This window comes from Aptenodytes patagonicus, chromosome 4 (genome assembly GCF_965638725.1).
Source record: "Aptenodytes patagonicus chromosome 4, bAptPat1.pri.cur, whole genome shotgun sequence".
Lineage (NCBI taxonomy): Eukaryota > Metazoa > Chordata > Aves > Sphenisciformes > Spheniscidae > Aptenodytes > Aptenodytes patagonicus.
Window position 1 is genome coordinate 13,516,200 of NC_134952.1, and position 20,996 is coordinate 13,537,195.

Below are 20,996 nucleotides of genomic sequence, written 5' to 3' on the forward strand. Positions count from 1 at the left end.
ATTGCAATGGGGATCTGCAGAAGGGAGGAGGATGCAGCAGACTGTAAACGTATTGGGGCAGACGATCCAGCCAGATCCACCACGAGGGCATTGTTTCTGCTGTGGCTAGCGTGAAGCTAAGAGAACCATCTTCAAGCAGATAGTGCCACCACTCTCCAGGATGACACCTATGAACGTAGGTCGGGCTGTGAATGTCTGGGCTGCCAAGTCATACTTGAATTACTAGTATTCTCATTGCCCTGGGAGCGTATCTTAACTTTTTGTGCATTTGAAGACAGTGGCCTACCGTCTGGAGACAACTGTGGGAAAACCCACTCGCTCTTCAGGAGGAGTAGTGCAAATGCACTGGAAGACACCAGAATTTCACGGCTGTATTTTCCTCGTTGCAAAGTGAGACAGTTAAGGAGGAATTCACATCCCAACCCACAGGTCAGCTGGGAAACAGGGAGAGGGGATTTAGGGCTAGAAGAGTCTACCAGCTGGCAAAGGCTGGGGGGGACCACTGACATCTAGTCCCAAGGATATGCTGCTTTGTCAGGACAGCTCTAGGGGCACGTTTACGTGGGTGTGGGCAAACTGAAGTGTCAGGTGGCTCTGGTGCAAAAACGATGTATGCTCTCACTGTCCATATCATACACAGATATTCTCCATATTACTCACGTGCTGGGCACACGACTGCTTCTTGGCTAAAAAGCTGATTATCAGTAACCTCCTGCTCTTTTGTTTCTATCATATTTTGGGAAGTGTGATTATATACACACATGCTTTTTCAGTAGGATTGCAAAGATCCTCAGTTTCATCACCATCAGTGGCAGCCCTTCAGAGGAAACAACCCGAGTAACTCAGTACTCAAATCAGAATGTGCAGTAAAACACATCACTTACTGCACAAATTTAAATGAAATTTTTTGTTGGATGAAAATGCTGAAATGAGTATTGTGAAGCTGCAATCTTATAGAAGCTGCTTCCTGTAGCTGTCAGTCAGAAGATATCTATCCTGTGTATTTCCTTCTACACTCATGTAAAATATTTTCTAAAGGAAGGTTGCAAGCAGTGTTTCCACGTTCCTGTTCTGCTTCAAAACCCGAAGTCCAAGTTTATTAGAGGTGGTGAAAATGAAAGTTCCTGAATGGGAAGCTGAATCTCATCTTTTCCAGATCAGGCTATAATTTAGAAGAGGAAGTTGCAGGATGCTAATTATTTTTTTCTTTCCCAGAATAAAACCTAATTAAATCTTTTGAGTAATAATATGAAACCAAATGAACCATCTTAATTAATGCACATAAACAGTAAGGTGATTTGGTTCTTTGGTTTCTAGGCATCCTATTTGCATTTAAGTAACATTTGTATGCATGTAGGAAGTTGTTAGAGCAGGTATATATCTCTTAACAAGTTGGTGAGTTCCACCTAATTTTTGCTGCATAGCTTAATATTTTTCTAACTTAATGGTTAGAAAACTTAGCTGGTTAAAACTTAAAATGGTTTCTAACTTAGCTGGTTTTCCTTTACAACTATCTGCTGTTCAAACAATTGGAACTGTGAAGCTGAGGTCAGAGCATAGCCTCTTTTAACCTCCTTCATTTGTTACTGAACGTGACCCTTACCCTGAAAGGCTGCAATGAATCTCAAAAGTATTAAGAAAGCATTCACAATCTTGGAAACTTATTTTGCCCTTTTCAGTGGAAACAGAGAAGCCAAAAGGCAGACAGATATGGGCGTGCTCTGGATATTGTTTTGCTGCATATTGTTTTATGTCAAAGGCTCAAGGTCATCAGCTGTGTAGGAACGTAAGAAAGCATCGTGCTACCCCAATGGGAACATTCTTATTACCCTGTATTACAAAAAAACTGCAAGCAAATTTACAATTAATAGCACCTACTTTATGGCACTTAAGAGAAGACCAGCTAGTTCTAGGAAATAAAACCACATGTAATTCCTACAGATCTACTAACTTCCCTCTCTGGAAGAACTGGGCAAAATGCAAAGTATAAACTCCTTGCATTCTTGCCTACTGCAAGAATCTGTTAGTCATTACAGAGTGGGCTCTTAAATTATTCAGAATTTCTATATGTGTTTTGTTGTTTTTCTGTGCTTATAGAAGAATGTACCAGTTTGGAGAACAAGCAGTACTTTTTCATGTTACTTTGAGGATTAAATTAAAATAATGAATATTTACTCTAAATTCCATATAGTCTAAATGCTAAAGCTGAGCTTACAGAAGAACAGCTGAACCTAACTTAGATGTGTCAATAGCCATGTAATATCCTCCTCCTCCTCTTCAGTTAATTAATACTAATTCAAAAGATTGAATTATCAGCCTAGAGAAAGGGCACCTATCTTTGGAACTGTTTATAATTCATCATGTCTTCAAAACTGAATAAGAAAATAATAAATGTAGGATTAATTGAATAATTAACAGCAGCTGCCACATTCTGTCTCTCTCCTTTCCAATCTAGAAGATGGACTGGTTTGGAATATAGAGCTGTAGCACACGAGTGGAAGGAAGTTATTTTGTGCTCTGTTTGCCTGCAAGATGTGAAGTAGATAGAAACACCCTTTGCAAAAACACCTTGCCTGGAATTGCAATTGCTTATTAAGTATTAGCGATCTTGGGCTTGTCAGCTGAGATACGATTTAGAAGGAAAAGATTTATTTGCTAAAGGTTTCAGAACACTGAACACTAGACCAACAAGAAAATGGAGTACCTATCCATCATGTTACTGTATCCTCTTTTTCCATAAAAATAGAAAAGCATGGAGAAGGAACACTTGAGAACTGGACATTAAAGGGTAGTATTTAAAGGTCTTGAATGCAAATTCACCTCCTCTTTCCTCTTCAGCTACACAGAAGAGCTGAAAACGTATGGAAAAATGACCTCCTATGTGCTAGCGTTCAAAACTTTCCATCTCTGTTGGAATCATCTGAAAAATTCAGCTGTTCCCATCAACCTGTCACTACAGAGCACGTGAATTATTTTTCCCAGGATCTAGCTAATTCAGGGGTTGTTTTTCACATGAGCACATAAAGAGGAATTGTGTAACTTGGAATCTGACCAGTACAGGTATCAATATACTTGAAGGAGCTCCCTCCCTCTGAGGGACTAGAGAGCTTTAGCTAATAATTCTAAGTTTGCAAATGTAATAACAGTTGTATGCCAACATCCCCTAATTTCCTCAGAAAAGGCTAAACTATAAGTGTCAGAGTTGTTGGAGTTAAGCCTCATAACGATATTAAGTTACAGACGGGAACTGAGGTACCTGGATTAACCCTTTTGTCTCATCTTACAAAACAACTCTTTCCAAAGAAATCAATAAAATACCCTCCCTCTTCTTGTAACACTTCCCACATCTGACTTCAGTCAATTTTTCCTTTTCAGGATATGCAGTAAGTTCTTCAACATGCACCACAGTAAGTCAGTAAATTGACATCCTTACAAAGAGCAAAAGCTAAAAACAGAAGAATTTTTAACATTAGTTCTGAATACCAAGACTGTTGCCATTTTCCTCCTGACAAACATATGAATAGAAGTTTCCAAATTATGTGTATATAAGGAAAAAAAGTAAAAAAACCCCCACATCTTTTGTGCTTAAATTTCAGACCCAGGAAGAATGTTTAGATATTTAAAAAGAGCCTATGGATGTTCTAGCAAAAAGGGGAGAAAAGGCTAAGTTTGGCTTATTTCCAGCCAAAATGGGACCAGGTAAGCAAAACTATGTCAAAATTTGCATTTACCTGCTACCTTACACCATTTCTTTTCCCCAGGTGGAAACAGAGAGATGGTTGACAGTTTTCAAAACTAGAAGCACCCGGAAGACATGATTCTACTTCACAGATTTTCTAACGGGCTCAAACACGACTACATGGCTGTGGATGGTGGAGGCTTCTGCTCTGCAACGTCAGGCTTGGCTCGCTGCCTGGGAACCGGGCAGCACGCCTGTAGGTGCCTTTGGCTTCTTCCCAACTGCAGCCCAGGGTGATGTTCAAGAGGGTGCTCATAGTTGGAGTGCAGCCAAATGCCTCATTTTCCCGAAAGTTTCCCCTTCTCTATCAAGAGCGTTCACTGATAACACTCCCCCGCACCCCAACCCCCCAGCGACGACTGATATGCAAAGGCAAATAGGATCTAATGCATCATCAGTGGAAGAGTAGTCTGGGAAATAGCGCGATGTATCTGTGAAATACAGTCATCCAATGGTTAAAAAAATTAGTGAGTCACAATGAAAGCAAGGGTAAGGAGCATGTCTAGATTTCAGATACAAAAAACTTCACCTGGCGTACTCCAATTTTATTGCTAGCTTGAAATAATGTGAAGTACAACTGCAAGTATCCCACACCAGAACATTTTGGACATTCTGAATTTTCTAAATTGTATTTTTCAGTGAAAGCTGTTACCAGCCCAACATAAACAACTGCTCACAATGTCAAAGCATAATGAACAAATGTTGTACCCATTTAATTCAAGTTTGTTTTTTATGTTTATTTGCACAATACAAATCATTTAACAAACATAATATTTCAGTTTCCACTGTAGACTTTTATGTACTATTTTCAGTTGCTTTGGCTTGTCCAGTACTGGTACCACCTCGATACCAGCCTTACTCTCTGATGTTTGTCCTTCACGTACCAGCATGTATTACACCTTAGTGTCGTATGTGGAGCTATCATAACTAAATCAGAACAAATAGCATATTTTGTACAGAATATTTAATGCAAAATGGAATCTTGAGGACTTTTTACAACCTTGCTGGGGTGTGAAATGGTGTGCCCTTTCAAAAAACATTAAAGTCACTATCTTGTGGACAAATAGTGAAACAATGAGTTCTGTACGCAGATATCACCACCAGGTACTGACTGTAAGATCACTTTTTTCTAGAAAACACCAAATAAATACAAGCAATATATGCAACATAAGCTGTTGTCAGCTACCTATTCTAAGTCATACCTGTGAAAATACAAATGGGCACGTTGTGAATATTTAAAGAGTAAAGTGCTTTAACATCGAGCAAGTGAATGCATCTAGTGTTGTACCACAGGCAAATATATATCCATTTTGGACAAAATAGTCTCCATGCAATTAGTCAGCAGCAATCCCCTGCATTCACTTATAATACTAAACTAGTATATATCACTTCAGTCATACGGGTTTTAAGTCAGGATACAGTGTGTACACTTACAAAATTCAACCAATACACTACATTAGCATACATTTTGCGCATTGCTACAGCAAGGTGGGTTTTTTTGTTGGTGGTGTTTTGTTTTTTTTTTTTTTTAAAAACCTTTTAAGAAGCCAAACCTTTGGTAGTGTAAATGCAGTGTACACTGAAGATACCACTGAACCAATATGAGAGCTCATTATGCAGCTGACAGGAATGGGAAGAAGAAAAAATCAAAAGCGAATTTAATGGCTTTATGCACTGTGCTCCTCCAGTCATGCTCTATTTTCACATGCCTCCCTGCAGGTAAGAGTTTAGACATGCAATTCAAGCAAGTGATTGCTTTCAGTTCAAAGACAGGCCATTTACTGCCAAGACGACCCTCCAGAATTGTGCTGAATTCAATTATACTTCCTTGCCTCAAGTTCAACAACACTTTTTTAAACTCACTGCTTGCCTTCAGCACAATATCTTTGGTTATATCATCCTCCTCTATAGACTTGGTTCCATTTTTGCTACTGAAAGGCATGCCCACAGTTATTTCAAATTTGTACCGATCAAACATTTTCATGTGGCAGTTATGCTTTGTCAAATACTTGAGACGACACAATTCTTCCTCCTCTAGCGTAACATTTTTGGGGTCACAAAGAGGGTAGGTTTCACCATACAAGCATCTCATCCAATCGCCAATAAAAAGTGGAAGCATATTTATTGCAGATTCTGCACTATTGTCGATTTCTGTCACGCGCACATATTTGAACCGCCCAGTCCATGTCACTCTGTGTCCTTCCAGGTGGCTACATAAAATCTGAGTACGTGCCATGTTAGTCTCCTTCCACGACCGGGGTCCGCAGAGGAAAGCATACTGATTCCATGTCAAGGTCGAGTTGTAAACTTTCATTCCCTCTGATCGATACACATAGAACCAACAGAACAACACTACAGCTGTAATCCACACCAGAATGAGTTTCACAATCGAGCTTCGAGTGAGGGATTTAACCATTTCAACTATAGAGAAGTTAACTTTCGTCCACCATCGGAAGAGCAAAGGAACAGTACACAAAACCAGAGTCACTACAATTTTCATGAGCTCCAGAGACACAAACCACTTAATGAAATGGATAAGACACATCAGCGCAATCCCTACACCTAGCACTGGGAGTGCAAAGAGAAACAGAAAATAACCGATTGACGCACGAATGAGCCCAATGCCAGAGGAGTCCCGCAGAATGACCACAGAGAGTTCGCACCACATGAAGCAGACCAGATATGGGACCAGGTAGCAGTAGGTGCCTTTAAAATTCCGTAGTTGTGCCATTCTAAAGAAAAGATAGAACAAGTACAAAAACAGAAGGCATGGGATGCTTACATTTATCACAAAGAAATGGCCTACAGGAACAGTAAAGAAGGTTTTACCTAAGAATTTCAAGTAGCCAAAATTGCCAGGTAATACCTGCAATAGGGATAAGCAACCTGCTGCTATCTCAGTCATTAACGCTCTTCGTGTGTAAGGTTCTGCACACGTGCTTAAACTCATGTAACTTGTCACTGTGAAGAAAACTGAGACAGTAGCTAACTCTGAGCATGGTATACAGTCTTTGCTTGCTATAGGGAAGGAAAAAATGACAAAGAATACCGAGAGTAAAAAATAAATGTATGGCTCTAAGTGATTCCATCCAAAGTTCACCTCAGCTTGCTCAACATCTAGGTTTGGTTCAAAACGAAGCAGTAAGTCAGTCAAAGTGCGGAAGTTTTCCCAAGCCTTACTGTCCTGAAAAACCTTCAGTGTGCAAATCACCATAGAAATGAAGGACAAATAGAATATGACTAATGGAATAATGAAGGCAAAAAAATCAATTGTCAGATTACTGATGATGAAGAAAAAGATAAGAGCATTGATATGGTGTGTTGGAACAATGGTAGACAGCCAATGCATTCCTGCCTTTGATGCAATATCTATAAGGTATTCTTTAATTTCCATAACGGCATGAAGCGGATATTTTACAACCTGGAAAGAGAGAAAGAAGCATTTTATTTATGAGCAGTTTTGTATCTTTACATCACAGATATTCTTCGCAGAAGCAGTAGCAGCCAGTTGTCTAACCTCAGCTGACATGAAAAGATTTATATTTCAGATGAATGTTGCCAATAAAATGCGATTACTTCGTCTGAGATTATTAGCTCTATTTTGATTAATTCAGTTAGATGAAGCTCAGAGGCGATTTTGATTTCAGGAAAGATGTATTTCATTACCTTTGACACATATAATTAAATGGCTTCCTAGTCAAATATTCTGCTCTAACTTCATACTGAAGATAAACTACATGGCTGCAGTCCTGTACTGTCTTAAGTCGTTACTTGAGCTGTGAGTACTGTAGCTTTACAGCACTTAACTCTGCCACTGCTCTGCAAGGATTATGCTATACATTCTGATACGCCTATACACTACAGGAAGCAGTGCGTTGATTCATATGCACTCATAGGAAGTCTTCACAGCTGTGGTTTATCTTTACAACAATTCTTCCCAAGCATCTAGGGATGCAGCTGTCAAAATCTGGTTTGTAAGCAGCAGAAATATCTTTAACTATAATTACTACACATTTAGGGATTCTTTTAACTCCACAACAGTAACTGTACAGGATCTTAAAATTCTACCTATCTTACGTGGCATTTTCCAACAGAGTCACCAGACAACAGAGGAACTGCTGGATCAAACCCTCTCCCTATGACCAACCACACACTTTGCATAGGATCAATAAAAAGGTATGGGTTTTTTCAAACACATATTCAAATATTGCATCTGCACGTTAGATGCTGCAAACAATCCTCCTTGCCCCATAAAAAGATAGTTTTTATGTTTTCCCAGAACTTATGCTTTTATATTATCTCGTTCAAGGGAAAGGCCAAGAACGCTTCAGCAAAGATCTATGCATTGTGATGAACTGGGGCAACACGCACAATGACTTGGGCATAAGCTTATTTATTAGTGAAGGTTTCCCTGTTCTTCTTCATAAATGCATCTCTTTCAGAATATTAGTTATTCAAAAGATTGGAAAGAGATACCCCTTACCCCCCCCCTTTTTTTGGTCACCCCTACTATATGATAATGGACAACAAAATGACAACAATTGCAACAAAAACTCTCACGTCAGCAGCTAGAAACCCCCTACCTTGCTTCAAATTTATACCAGTATTGAATGCATGCACCTTAAATCGGTATAGAAAACCACTAACAGAAGTTCCACTATTCTTGAATTCCTTCATAATAGAACCTTTTTCACACCTCAGGGCTATAGATAATTTTTCCCCACCTGCTTGCTCCTGTTTGAATAAGAAAGATATGAAGCATACAATAACATCTATAATAAAAATACGGCTGTTATGATAGGGACATTTAAATCCTCACTGAGCTGTAATGAAGGTAGATTGCCCTCTTCCAGGGAAAACCTTTATCCCTTTCTCTTAATACATGACTCATATATATGAAACTGTAAACATATATATGAATCATAGAATCACTGAAGTTGGAAAAGACCTCTAAGATCATCGAGTCCAACCGTCGACCCAACACCACCACCCACTAAACCATGTCCCTAAGTGCCTCATCTACACGTCTTTTAAATACCTCCAGGGATGGGGACTCCACCACTTCCCTGGGCAGCCTGTTCCAATGTTTCACCACTCTTTCAGTAAAGAAATTTTTCCTTACATCCAATCTAAACCTCCCCTGGCGCAACTTGAGGCCATTTCCTCTCGTCCTATCGCTTGTTACTTGGGAGAAGAGACTGACCCCCACCTCGCTACAACCTCCTTTCAGGTAGTTGTAGAGAGCGATGAGGTCTCCCCTCAGCCTCCTTTTCTCCAGGCTAAACAACCCCAGTTCCCTCAGCCGCTCCTCACAAGACTTGTTCTCCAGACCCCTCACCAGCCTCGTTGCCCTTCTCTGGACACGCTCCAGCACCTCGATGTCCTCCTTGTAGTGAGGGGCCCAAAACTGAACACAGTATTTGAGATGCGGCCTTACCAGTGCTGAGTACAGGGGCACGAAGTCAAGTCCAAAAAGAAATTATAGTAACAATTCTTGTACTGACCTATATAGACTAAACATCAGCTTTGAAAGTCAAGTGCAAGTCACCTCTGTCTTGTCTGAAATGCGTAAGTTAAGAGCCCTTCAACATAACCTGTTCAGTATTGTCTTTTTACCTTCAATCGCAGGGGTAACTCTTCAGGAGTCTTCCCTGCCAACTCATCATCCTCCTCTTCCTGCATAATCAGGTTAGATGGGATGATTCCCTTTGCGTACTTCTTGGTGATTTCAACAAAGTCATCCAAAGCAATAAATTTCTTAGCTAAAAGGTAAAATGAAGACTGAGTAAATAGTATCACTACAACACTGTACTGATTATGAGTTGGAATATTAATTTTCTTTCCTGGTATTAAAGATGATCTACTCTGGGCTTCAAAAACCGAACTACCGATAACACAGGCTTACCTCGCAAGTTGTTCCGAGATCTGTGCTGAAAACAACAAACTGCTTGTGCCAGCAATATATGACTACTCTAAATCTTGTCAGACCAGCAGGTAAGTTTATTATACCGTTAAGTAGGAGAACAGACTGAGTGAATGTAACTTATCTGCAAGCATTCCAAGGAGAAAAGACTACTGGATTAGGTCATACAGTTTTAAATAATAAGCTATTGTATCTTTGGTAACTTCTTGAGAGAAATCTTTAACTAGCAGCCACATTGAAAAGAAAGAATTGTACAGGAAGAGTAATGAATTATCTGTATGTTATTAACGGAAAAATTGACTTCTGATTTGGCATTTAACAGTCATTTTTCTGAGTTCAGAAGTTACAGACATAGAATTATGGGAAATGCCCAATTATTCATATCTACAAGACTAAATATAGATTACTTACAGTGTATTAATTTAATACGCTATGTGGCTATACAAAGGGCCTCCCCCAACCTATATGAACTGTGATCTAAAACAGATAGCCAGCAACAAAATATGCTTTGCTCAGTTGTACACAGAGACAAAATTTATCACTCTGCCCTGGAAGATCCTTATCCACTCCTGTGAGTGGAAGCGAGGCAAGAGGTTACTTCAGAAAACTCTAGGGATGCTGCAAGACAGAAGATGATTTATACACTGCTTCAAACTCTTTCCACAGCCAGTTCCTTACATTAGCATGGATTAGCTAGTTTCTATGGTAGACAAGCTTGATATCGTTTGTAAAGGAGGATAATTAACAGCAACTTTTTTCCATACACTAAAGCAAATGACATTGCTGTAGATATGAAAGACTTTTGAATGACAAAAATCTGTAACACACCTCCTACATAGTAGGTTTAGCTAGTCGGCTGATACAAAGATATGAAAGCTGGCCTGCTTAATACTAGTTTAAGATTCTAAAGAGACAGAAAACTGAAGTGCTTCGCTAAATTTAAAATCAGAGGATTAGTGGGTTTGAGCCTATTAATGTTTTAATTTTACAAAAATGCTACATTTATAGAAGTTATATATAAATATATCAGAATTTAATATTCAGAACACTGTAGATACAGAACAAAATAAAGTAACATGTCAAGATACCTGCTACAGGAAGAGGGGTGTTGAAAGAGCTCAATAGAAAAACAGCAGCTTACAATCTAGCTTTTGCTTTAATCTCACAACATGGATGTTGCCTTTTGATTGCACTTTTACTTTTTTTATTATTTTTTTTTTTTCTTCATTGCATGAACCCGTATTTCCCACAAAATACCATCTGGCATGCCTCCCAAGAAACAAGAAAGGATTTATTTTTGCTAACTATTCTTATCATTCACAGACTGTAAGGCGACATTGCTTGGCACAAAGCAATCAGTGAGACTCCTTAGCTGTCTTTGGTGGGGTTCAGATCAAGCCTAATACCAAATGTGTCATCTAAATTTGTTGTCCTATTGGGACAAAAGATACAGTGGTAAGATAGTCTTTTTGGTGTGGAATCAGCAAGCAGACATGGTTAGAACCTCACAAAAATTCCTTAATGGCACTTTTACAGGACCATGGGACATCCTGAGAGGGAAGGAGTTATTAACTTACTATGTATAGATGGCCTATCCAATGTCATGACATGTATACTCTCAGGCACGCAACAACTGTCCTTTGACAATGTCAGCTCTAATCTTCTGTTTATACCTCCCATTAAGGATACCCCAGATCACATATCTGGAAACACATATCTGGCTTAAAAATTATCTTCCAAGTATTGTCAATGTATTAAAACTGAAGGAAGAGTCTCCTGCTGGCAAGATAAATGGAGAAAGTCAGTGGATCTGAGAAGTAAATGCTGGAGAGTAACAGCTGTCTTGTTCATCCACGAAAAGATAAAAGCTCTCTAGAGAAGAGGTAACAGCTTAACTCCTACTTTAAGTGTTTGATGAAAACTTTTCGTTTTAAATGTTATTAGTATTTTGTCACCCGAGTGTCTCTTAAATTGATATAAAAAGCGTATGTTGTAGATTTTACTTTATTATTCATAGAATTTTTTCTTCAATTTGGTTATGACAAATTCCCCTGCCTCCCCCATCCGCCATAGAAAAAGAAAAATATGCACATCAATTTCTGCCTACGCTTACATGTAGGTTCATTTACTCTCCTGTTATTTTATCTGCCATTTAAGCCTTAAAAAAAAAAAAAAAATTGCCAGTTCCTTTTCTGACACTCTTTGAATTACTGAAGAATCCAGAACAAAATGACTTGCTTTGCACTCACGCTCTATCAGCACGTGCTAGTTCAGCTAAGGGATGGAAAGAACACTAGTGTCATCCATTAAGCACCAATGCAACATAGCTCCAATGAGCCCAGATACATCTGCGTTACAATACGATGACCGGACCATGAAACACAACAGTCTTATCCTTGAAGAACTATTTCTAGCTTTCCAGAAGTGGCAAACGAGTCACAAGAACAGCTGACCTACTCTCACAGAAGTTTTGACAGGACCACTAGCTTGGTCTCCAAAACACTATTTCTCCCTGCCACCTACTCCTTCACTTATATACACAGGCACGTGTCCCTCCTCCTCTTTTACTTCTGTGAAAGTTAACGTAAAACTGAAATACTCCATTTTTCTTAGGAATGTTATTTTCAGAAGTCACCTGTGTAATGAATACAATCCTTGAAGGTAAAGGCCAAACTGACCTAATGAAATGTAAATCTAATCTTTCAGGGACTTTAAACCTGCAAACCCCCAGATTTGGCTCACTAATCCCCTTATGATGCTTTAGTTACACATTAATACACCTATAGTTGAGAATATAAGTAATATGCTTTGCGACATTTAGAAATGCTCTTCAAGAACTGATCTAGACTGCACATGAACTATTTCATATGAGCTACTGCATTTCAAGAAAATGAGATTTTCCCGACAATGATTAATCGAACCTTATGTTAGATAGTGTTCTTGAAAAAACTACACATGCTGCATTGTTTATAATGCATTTTCTTAATCTAATAATTTGACTTTCCTCCTGAAGGCCCAGCAGCATAGCAGCATGTCTTAGGTATGCAGGGCTAGGGAGAACTTTATTTCAAGTCCAACCCCCCACCCTCACCATACCTTACAAAACTCACAGATTTGGGTCTACAAGTCTGACCCTGTGTGTGTTCAGTAGTTTAATTCTCCCCACTACATGAACTAAGCTGCCCCTAAAGTTATGAAAGGAGTATCTTGGTGCATCCCTCCTATATCAATCTTGAACAAATATGAAAAGACAAACATTAATTATAAGGGAATGGCAAACAGAAGCAAGGCAAATAGAATGAGGGATTTCTCTGCATTAAATGGTTGCATAATTAATTCCCTTATTGTAATCAGAAAGCTTAGTACAGTTTAGAACTAAAAAAACCATTATTGAAAGTGCAAAAATTTTTTTGCTGAATAGACTGGTAAGTGCTGGAAGGGCAAGAATATAAATATACAAATGACGTGCAAACTCCTCTTAGTATACTAATCACTGACAAGTTCACTGCAAGTGCGATGTCTTGTGTGAGTTCACATGCAGATCGGTTATTTACCTTGCACATACAATAAATTGACTCTATCCATTTATAGCAATCCAAACTTGCTATACATGCTTACTCTGGCAGCACAAAATTGCTTAGCAAAACAAAAAAGAAACCAAAACCACAGGCAAAAATTGAAAACAGCAGCACGCACTCACATTCACTGCTCACTAATCGCTCCAGCATTCTTCTCTGCTTCTGTACCGACTTTGGGACCGGGCCAGGTTGCTTCTCAGCATCTGGTTCAGTAACAGAAGTTTATGGAAAGTCAAAGCAGTCAATCAAAGCGATCAAACAATAACTGGAATGTTCTTTAAGCTGCAATATCTGGAGAATGGTATTTCTTCAAAGTCAGGAAAAGACAAATATACATATAAACAGGTAAGAAGTGGCTATATAGCTTTCTATACTGATATTACTATATTAGAAAAGGGAACAGCGTTGACATAGCTAACACATACCGCTGTAATGGCAGAGTGAGCCAGGTGTTTTGAAGACTGGGTTTGTAAATTGAAATATCTAGTAAGATATCATCAGGATGACTGTTAAGGAAAAAAGTCAAACACAGCAAAGCCATAAAAGATTTATTTTCCAAGGACAGCAAGTGTCGAATGAAGATATTTTTAATATTTGGTCCCTTGAATGAGTGCTTAACTGAATCACAGCCTACAGCAAGAGTTGGCGGGCCTTTATGAATTAACTTTATTGGTCCAGAGAACACAGTTATTAAAAGAGAGTTAGAGTCGTTCACACTGTTACTTTTGCTTAAGTAGATCATACTTTTACCTCATGCCTGATTGTTTATAAAGCCCTTTAAGTTTCTAGCTGTATTCTGCCTCTAAGTATATATTTTATCAATACCATAAATCAGTTCATAAACAAACCTTCATTGTCAACTTGCCCAACATTTTCCAGTAGTTCAGAAACTGCTAATTGCTTCTTCTTTTTTGGGTTTAATTTCCAATACATGACTAAGGCAGCTTTCCTCACAGCTCTCTCCAAATCAGTCTCAGATGATAATTTTTTCACTTCTTGCTCGTTCTCAGAAGTGATGCCTCAAGAAAAGAAAAATACATTAGATAGTATTATCCCACACCCATGCAGAAATGACAGATTTGCCCACAATTCATTTTTCTCAGCTGAGTCTGAAACTTCTCAAGTTTCATTCACATCTTGACCACCTAAGTAAATGACTCAAATGCCCTTCTGTGCCCATTGCTTATCAAAATCTAATCACATTGCTTAAGTTTAAACTGTACTTCAAAGACTGCGCAAGACACGCATTATCCTTGTCTTGCTTCAACTTTTGAAGTACAGCAGTTCAGGCAAAAGGTGGTGCGGATACGCTTGTGACATGTAAAAGGCAGCAAGAATTTAACGAAAGGTTTTTTTGGTTTTTTATTTCTTTAAATAAGAGTTCAGATAGTTGGCAGACAAGGGGAGACCATTCCAAGTGTGGGAAGTAGCATGAAGGAAGACGTGAATTTTGAAGTGGGAGAAGACAGCAAAAAAGACCAGTTAGGACAGAGGTTGTAGAGGGGCAAAAGAATGAAACACCACCAGTGTAGGTGGTGCGTGGTTATACATGACCTTCACAGTCATAGAAAAGAAGCTTCAATGAAAGGTGGGGAGAGGAAGAATGAGCATGAATTCCATTAAGGAATTCAAGCAAATAATTAATATAAATGCTTTTACGAGCAGTATCAGTAATTAATGCTTTTTCAATTACCTATCTGAACATGCTGTCAGCAACCACTCACATAATTTTGCCATGATCATTCCCATCGTATTGTAACCCCTCTTTTCAGTGTTAAAATGGATATAGTATTATTTCAGATAAAGTAGGAAGCACAAGCAAAAAGTCTGATGACCCGTACCTCTTCTGTCTGCCAGGCATCTACGCAACAGTTTGACAGCTTCTCTTCGGCCCTGCTTAGCAGCAAGGATGAACCAGTCAACCGCACTACAATTGTTAAGTTCCTCATCCTCCTCTTCTGCTAATCTTAAGAAGTGTTTCCCCACCTAGAATAAGTGGGGAACAGAATTCCTTCAATTACTGAAATATACTCTACTCTCGCTCTCTGTCTCTCTCCCCCCACCCCCTGGAACTCAGCTAGAATAAATTCTCTCTGAACAAAAGGTCAAAACACTTGCTCCTAGCACTAAAGAACATAGCTGTAAGTCGATCTTCTGCAGAGAAAGATCAGTTTCCAGAACTGGAAGCAAGATGGAATCGCAACACGTTTGGCCAGGTCAATGAATTCATTGCCACTGGTCTTCGAGCATCTAGCAGGATCAGGTAAAGCTCCCGGTGTTAAGTTTTCTTGAATTCTAAAAGTTTTCTTGAATTCTTTTCCTCCTATAACAAGGGTCAGACAACACTGCTAGCCTCATTTTAGAAACAGAAAAATTAAGTGTAATACCCCGGTGCCCGTGACATTCACAAATTCAGATGAAGTTAAGTTATTGACAAAAGGCCTTGACATGGAAGGAGGCTTCAACAGTGAAACCTCACAGCAGTTTAGCCACCAAAGGTCAAAGCAAACTCAGGATTAATTAGTGAACAGAAGAAAACTAATACTGCTTAAGCATCAAGCAATTTCAGTGATATAGCCTGTAAAACCCCTCCTATTTAGGATTACAGAAATTATTGAGCAGTTGCCTGCATTATTGTTTTACAGATAAGAAAAAAAAAAAAATCACCTTTTTTCTTCCTTCTATAAATTAAAATATATGGCAATATACTAGTAAATATATTTATGCAATAGCATGAAACACTTCTGCTTATCATACCACAAGGCAACAAAATGTTAAGTGGCAGAATGTGGCCAAAACTACTGGACATTTTATCCGCATGCCTGGAGAGGCTGGGAAATGCTTTTGCTTGGTTCACTGCACTCCTCCTCTCCCCACTGTTACTTCAGTTACATTCTAGGAGTAATTAATGCAATACCTTAAGAGTACAGCTCCGTAAGTCCACAGTATTATCTGCTGAAAAAAACCTATTTGACAGTTTCTCTGAAACTTTGCCTTTGGTATTACCACTAAAGGTGACTAAAGAAATGCATTTGAAAGACATTATTCCCATGTAGATAAAACACACTGATATCATCAAAAAGATCTTTTTCTTCCAGTAAAGGTTAGGTCTCCAGTCTTGCAGCTGGTTTCATACACCTAAATGGGTGCTCCAACAACTTCTACATAGATAGTTATTGGGTAGACATCATAGTGATTAAACCCAAAGTACATACACAGTGAAGCTATCCAAAAACATACAGAAATAAGAAAAAAAAAAAAGGACTAAGCAATCCAAAAGTCAGAACTAAACAATGATTACAACGTCATACCAGAGTTCAACAAGCAGTGCACAGATATAGTGGCAGATGAAGAAAAGAGCATGAGACACAGAAAAAAATTCAAAGTTTCAGCAATTGCCTGGTAATTTATCACCCAACTGCAGATGTACCTTCAGCTATTTATTTCAGAAATGAATTGCTTGAACAAGCTACATGGTAAATAATATCCTCTGACAAGAACAGCTGTTTCTTGAGCATGTTTATATTTATAGCCCTTGAGATTTTGACCAAAGCTTCAAGAGTAGTAGATGCGGCTCTTAAGTTTATAAGGATCTCTTGGACATAGAAATTCGTATTGAAACATAAACTAGCAGATTTTGGAATTAGTCATATTGCACAAGCAAAATGTTAGCATAACACCTGTTTTATGATAGAAGTGTTTTTTGGCTTGCCTGTGGGTTTTTTTTTTTAATTGTTCGTGGTTTGTTTTGTTGTTTGGTTTTTTTGGGGAGATGTTTGGGCTTTTTTTTGGAGGGGGTTATTGGGGTGATTTTTTTTTTTTTTTTAAGTTCATTGTTAAGATTTAACCATCTACCCCCTCCAAAAAAATCCACAGAACCCACCCCCAAAATCTGAGCAACAAGAAAATATTTTCCCTTTTTTTGATTATAAAATTACAAACTTTTTTGTGTATGTTAAAAGTTTTGGTAGCAAAAAACCCCACCTCCAAGTCCCATAACAAACATCAAGGCTTTCCATGAAATACTACTGGAAGATCTACCAGCTCCCTCCAAACAAGCCCTGTGCAACAGCCACCTTTCACTGTCATAGCAAAGCTCCTACACGGAACCACATGAAGATGGCTGCAAAGCTCTGGCCTGCAGCAATCAAAGGAGAAAGAACTGATGGGAAAAGGCGTTAACCTCAGATTTGCCATTTCAGTAATGAGGGATTATCTCTTTCCCATGAGCTGAAACTGTGAAATGAAGTCATAGTTGGTAACAGCTTAACACAGACCTTCATACTGTACTTCTCTAAAGGTTGCTCTCACCTGTGGGCTTTGCTAACCGCCTCGGTTATCTCAAGCAGTCCCCTTGCAGACATCCTCCGGTTAAAGACACAGAGCTGCCTTTTCTCCATTACCGAATTCCAGCTGTGGGCGTCTCATTTACATAATTGCTGTACAGTTATTTCTCAATAAAGAAACTACATAAAGCTACGGTAATACAGGTTGACAGCCACTCAGAGTGCATTTATTTCCATAGGCATTGCAGGGTTATTTTTGAATAAACTCATAGTAATAACTACAAGCCAGTGAACCGAGTGATTTCTTGTGTTTGACTTCGTAATTATTAGCACACAGCACAACAGTGCCATCTCAGCCTCTCACTTGTACTGCTACAAAGGTAAGAAATAAAAATAGATTTTTCTAACCGATTCTAAAGGGACATATTCAACAATAGAGAAGAAACATATTTTTGTAGGGTTTTAAAAACCAAAAGTTAATTCCCTCTCCGCAAGTCACAAGAAATTTGATTGCACAGAAAAGAAATTACTATTTGGAGTTCCTTTTCAGGCAGTCAATTCATCCTGAGTGCATACTGAAGCAAAATCGTATGCTGGATCTCTTTACGACAAGAATCTTATTATTGTGTGGGAATAGAAAGTGTACACAGTGAAAGAGCTACAGGAAGGGAGTAAAGGTGGAATGAACTGAGAAGGATAAAAAATTATTATTTATATACATACATACGAACACATCATAGGCTTAGATTACATAAGGTATTTCTTACTCAACTGGAAGTTATGTCCTGAAAGAATATTTATGGGGTTTGCTTTCTTTTGTGTGGAGGAATAGAGCCAAAACGTGGATTTTACAGCAGCGATTCCCTCAAGGCTAAAGCTTCATCCTACACAAAGCCACCGGCTGTTTCAAAGGTGAGGAATTTGTTACTGTCTCGTTACAACTCCAAGGACAGCCTGCCCCTCAAACAAGTTGAGATGGAGTGGGGAGTGAGCCTGGCGTTGCTATTTCTTTGTTTTTTTGTTTTGTTTTTGTTTTGTTTTGTTTTTTTTAACCAGCTTTAAAAGGATTACTTTCCCATCCCCACCTTTTATTTTTATTTGCAAAAAGAGTGGTGATCCTTGGAGGAAAACCCAAACCACCAACGAGCATGTAGGAGACCATAACCACTCCTTTTTGCCATCAAAGCTGAAGCTGGAAAAAAATGCTCGAGTAAAACACTAACCAAGTTAAACACGAATTAAAACCCTTCTAAACAATTTTAAGCTATTTATACTAGACCAATACACCAGACAATGGAATGCAGCGGAAAACTGGTACAATTTTTCTAAAACCTAAGGGACACCTAAAGTGCTAATACATACAGGGACAGAACTGCCATTATAATTCAATTATATCTGCCATCACAGAACTAAACATAGCTAATTTCAATAAACAAGGAAGGGCTTCTTTTCTAAAACGTGTTAATTCAACAGAGAAATGGTATAAGAGCAAAACATCAACCAACCTCTGTTCCTGCTAAAGCACCTCAGTGGCAGTTTCTTCTACAGAGTCCAGCCTAAGAGTCCTGGTATCTTTGCATATAGCGCAGTGCTGAACCAACCGCATTTAATAGTCCCTATCTGCACACCTCCACAAGTAACTCTTTGGCACGTGCTTTTAAAAAAAGCAAAAGCAGTTCTGTACCTTCTCCATGCTCTCAGCCTACCCTCCCCATTTTCACAGGCATCCTAAAGGCTTACTCAAGAGTTGGACCTGAAGCCAGTAACACTCCCAAGCAAGCAGCATTTCTTGAGGCAGAGAAACCATCTGGCATCACCTTTCTTTGAATAGTTTAAGAGCAAAACAGATACAGTTCAACTAAAGAAGAGATAATAGTTCTGCAGCAGAGAGTGCTATTTTTGGAATTAAGAGCAAACAAGACTGGACAAAGAGCATATAAAATTACCTCCGTTTGTGCTTTTGGTTCTCCAGCTTTGGCCCTCTCAAGCAGTTCCTCAAAGAGCACTTCAGGTTCTTCCTTCATGCCCTCTATAAATTAATTTGATAAAGAAAATTGTTTACTAGCAATATTTGAAAGTATTTTATAAATAATTGCTACATGTGGTTGAAGAATTAAAGGATTATATCTAAAAAATCCACACGGGTGTTTTGCAAGAACAGTGGAAATGAACTCATTACAATATTTACACTCCACCTCAGTGTTGTACTTCAGCATGTTTACCATTACTTGTTATTTGGTACCTGCCACAGGATGACACATACAGTTTACAGTTTCTCATTTATTTCCAGAGGATTCATTTCTCAATAGAAGAATATTCATGACAATAAATATGAACACACGAGGAACATGTAGTATGGATCAGCTTTTGTACTATTACTATTCTTACTCTTGATAGCACTTCAGTCTTTCACCTGGCAGCCTCTTTATTTAGTAGTGAAGCCTTTTCAAGAGTTTTGAAAAATTAACCAGCCTTTAAAACATGTCCAGCATATTTGAAAGCTCAGCTCCTCAGTCTCTGGAGCACACAGAAACTAACAATGATTACACCTTATAAACCTCACTATTTTGTGTCCAGCTCCACACTGGCACCTAATTTTTTCTCCTTTCCTATCCTACTGTACACATACAGACTTAATTTTTTTCTTCAAAAGCATCATATTGCTCCAGCAGTCAATCGTAAAGAAAAAAAAAATCTTGAGAGCTTTATCTGACATCCAGTGTTTGTAAATAATGTCATGCTGCGTGCTACTTGATGAATGAAGAGTAAGTTTAATGGAAAAGCTGACAAAGGCCAGAACTGCTACTTTTTTATGAGAAGAGTTCTCATAAATTAGTTTGGAAGAATTTTAAAAAGAAAAATCAATACAACTTGTACAATTTAAGTTGGGTAGGCGTAAGAAAGGACAACAGACCACTAATTCAGAGTAAGTTTTACCAGCCAACATAAACCCGTGGCTAGAAAGGAAGAACTTTCACTTTTTTACTTTTTGTTTTACTTACTCAACAGCAAGCGCCAAAGCTTGACCCTTATGTGCCACATTACCCTGCAAGGTCACCGAACACACCGCGATGCTTGGTAGCTATGTACTGAGGGCACAGACAGCATGAGAAAGCACAGTTAGGAAGCAAAGTTTCCAAACATAGGAAACGAACTGAGAGAAGCTTTCTGGCATCTGCTCAAAGTTACAGATTTCAGCCTCTGCGTAATACAATAATAATGCGAGGCAGCAATAATGCGAGAAGCTGGTAAGGAGTCCCGCTAGCTGAGGTGCCATTTAGTATCAGCTCTTTTTCAAAAGGTGGGAGAAGGAGAAATAAACCCGATTCCAAACAATCTCCCGAAGAACAGGGCTACTTACATTCTTTAACATCCCTGGTACTGGGACTACTTCCAAACAAGAACAGGCTACAAGCCAACACTTTCATTATGTATGTGGATGTATTTTAACAAGAGCAAAGCATGAAGTA

General features: G+C 38.7%; 1 protein-coding gene across 3 annotated transcripts in view; it reads right to left on the reverse strand.

Annotated features, from left to right (window-relative positions):
- Positions 1–4,269: 4,269 nt before the first annotated feature.
- The window catches only part of WFS1 (wolframin ER transmembrane glycoprotein), a 36,560-nt gene continuing 19,833 nt past the window's right edge, over positions 4,270–20,996 (reverse strand). For all 3 annotated transcript variants that reach the window (XM_076335912.1, XM_076335910.1, XM_076335911.1), the window contains exons 3-8: positions 19,473–19,555; positions 15,082–15,226; positions 14,089–14,259; positions 13,363–13,443; positions 9,356–9,501; positions 4,270–7,160 (exon numbers count right to left, since the gene is read on the reverse strand). In XM_076335912.1, the coding sequence (XP_076192027.1) occupies positions 5,352–7,160; positions 9,356–9,501; positions 13,363–13,443; positions 14,089–14,259; positions 15,082–15,226; positions 19,473–19,555 (2,435 nt within the window). In that variant the 3' untranslated portion in view covers positions 4,270–5,351. The remainder of the gene's footprint in view (positions 7,161–9,355; positions 9,502–13,362; positions 13,444–14,088; positions 14,260–15,081; positions 15,227–19,472; positions 19,556–20,996) is intronic.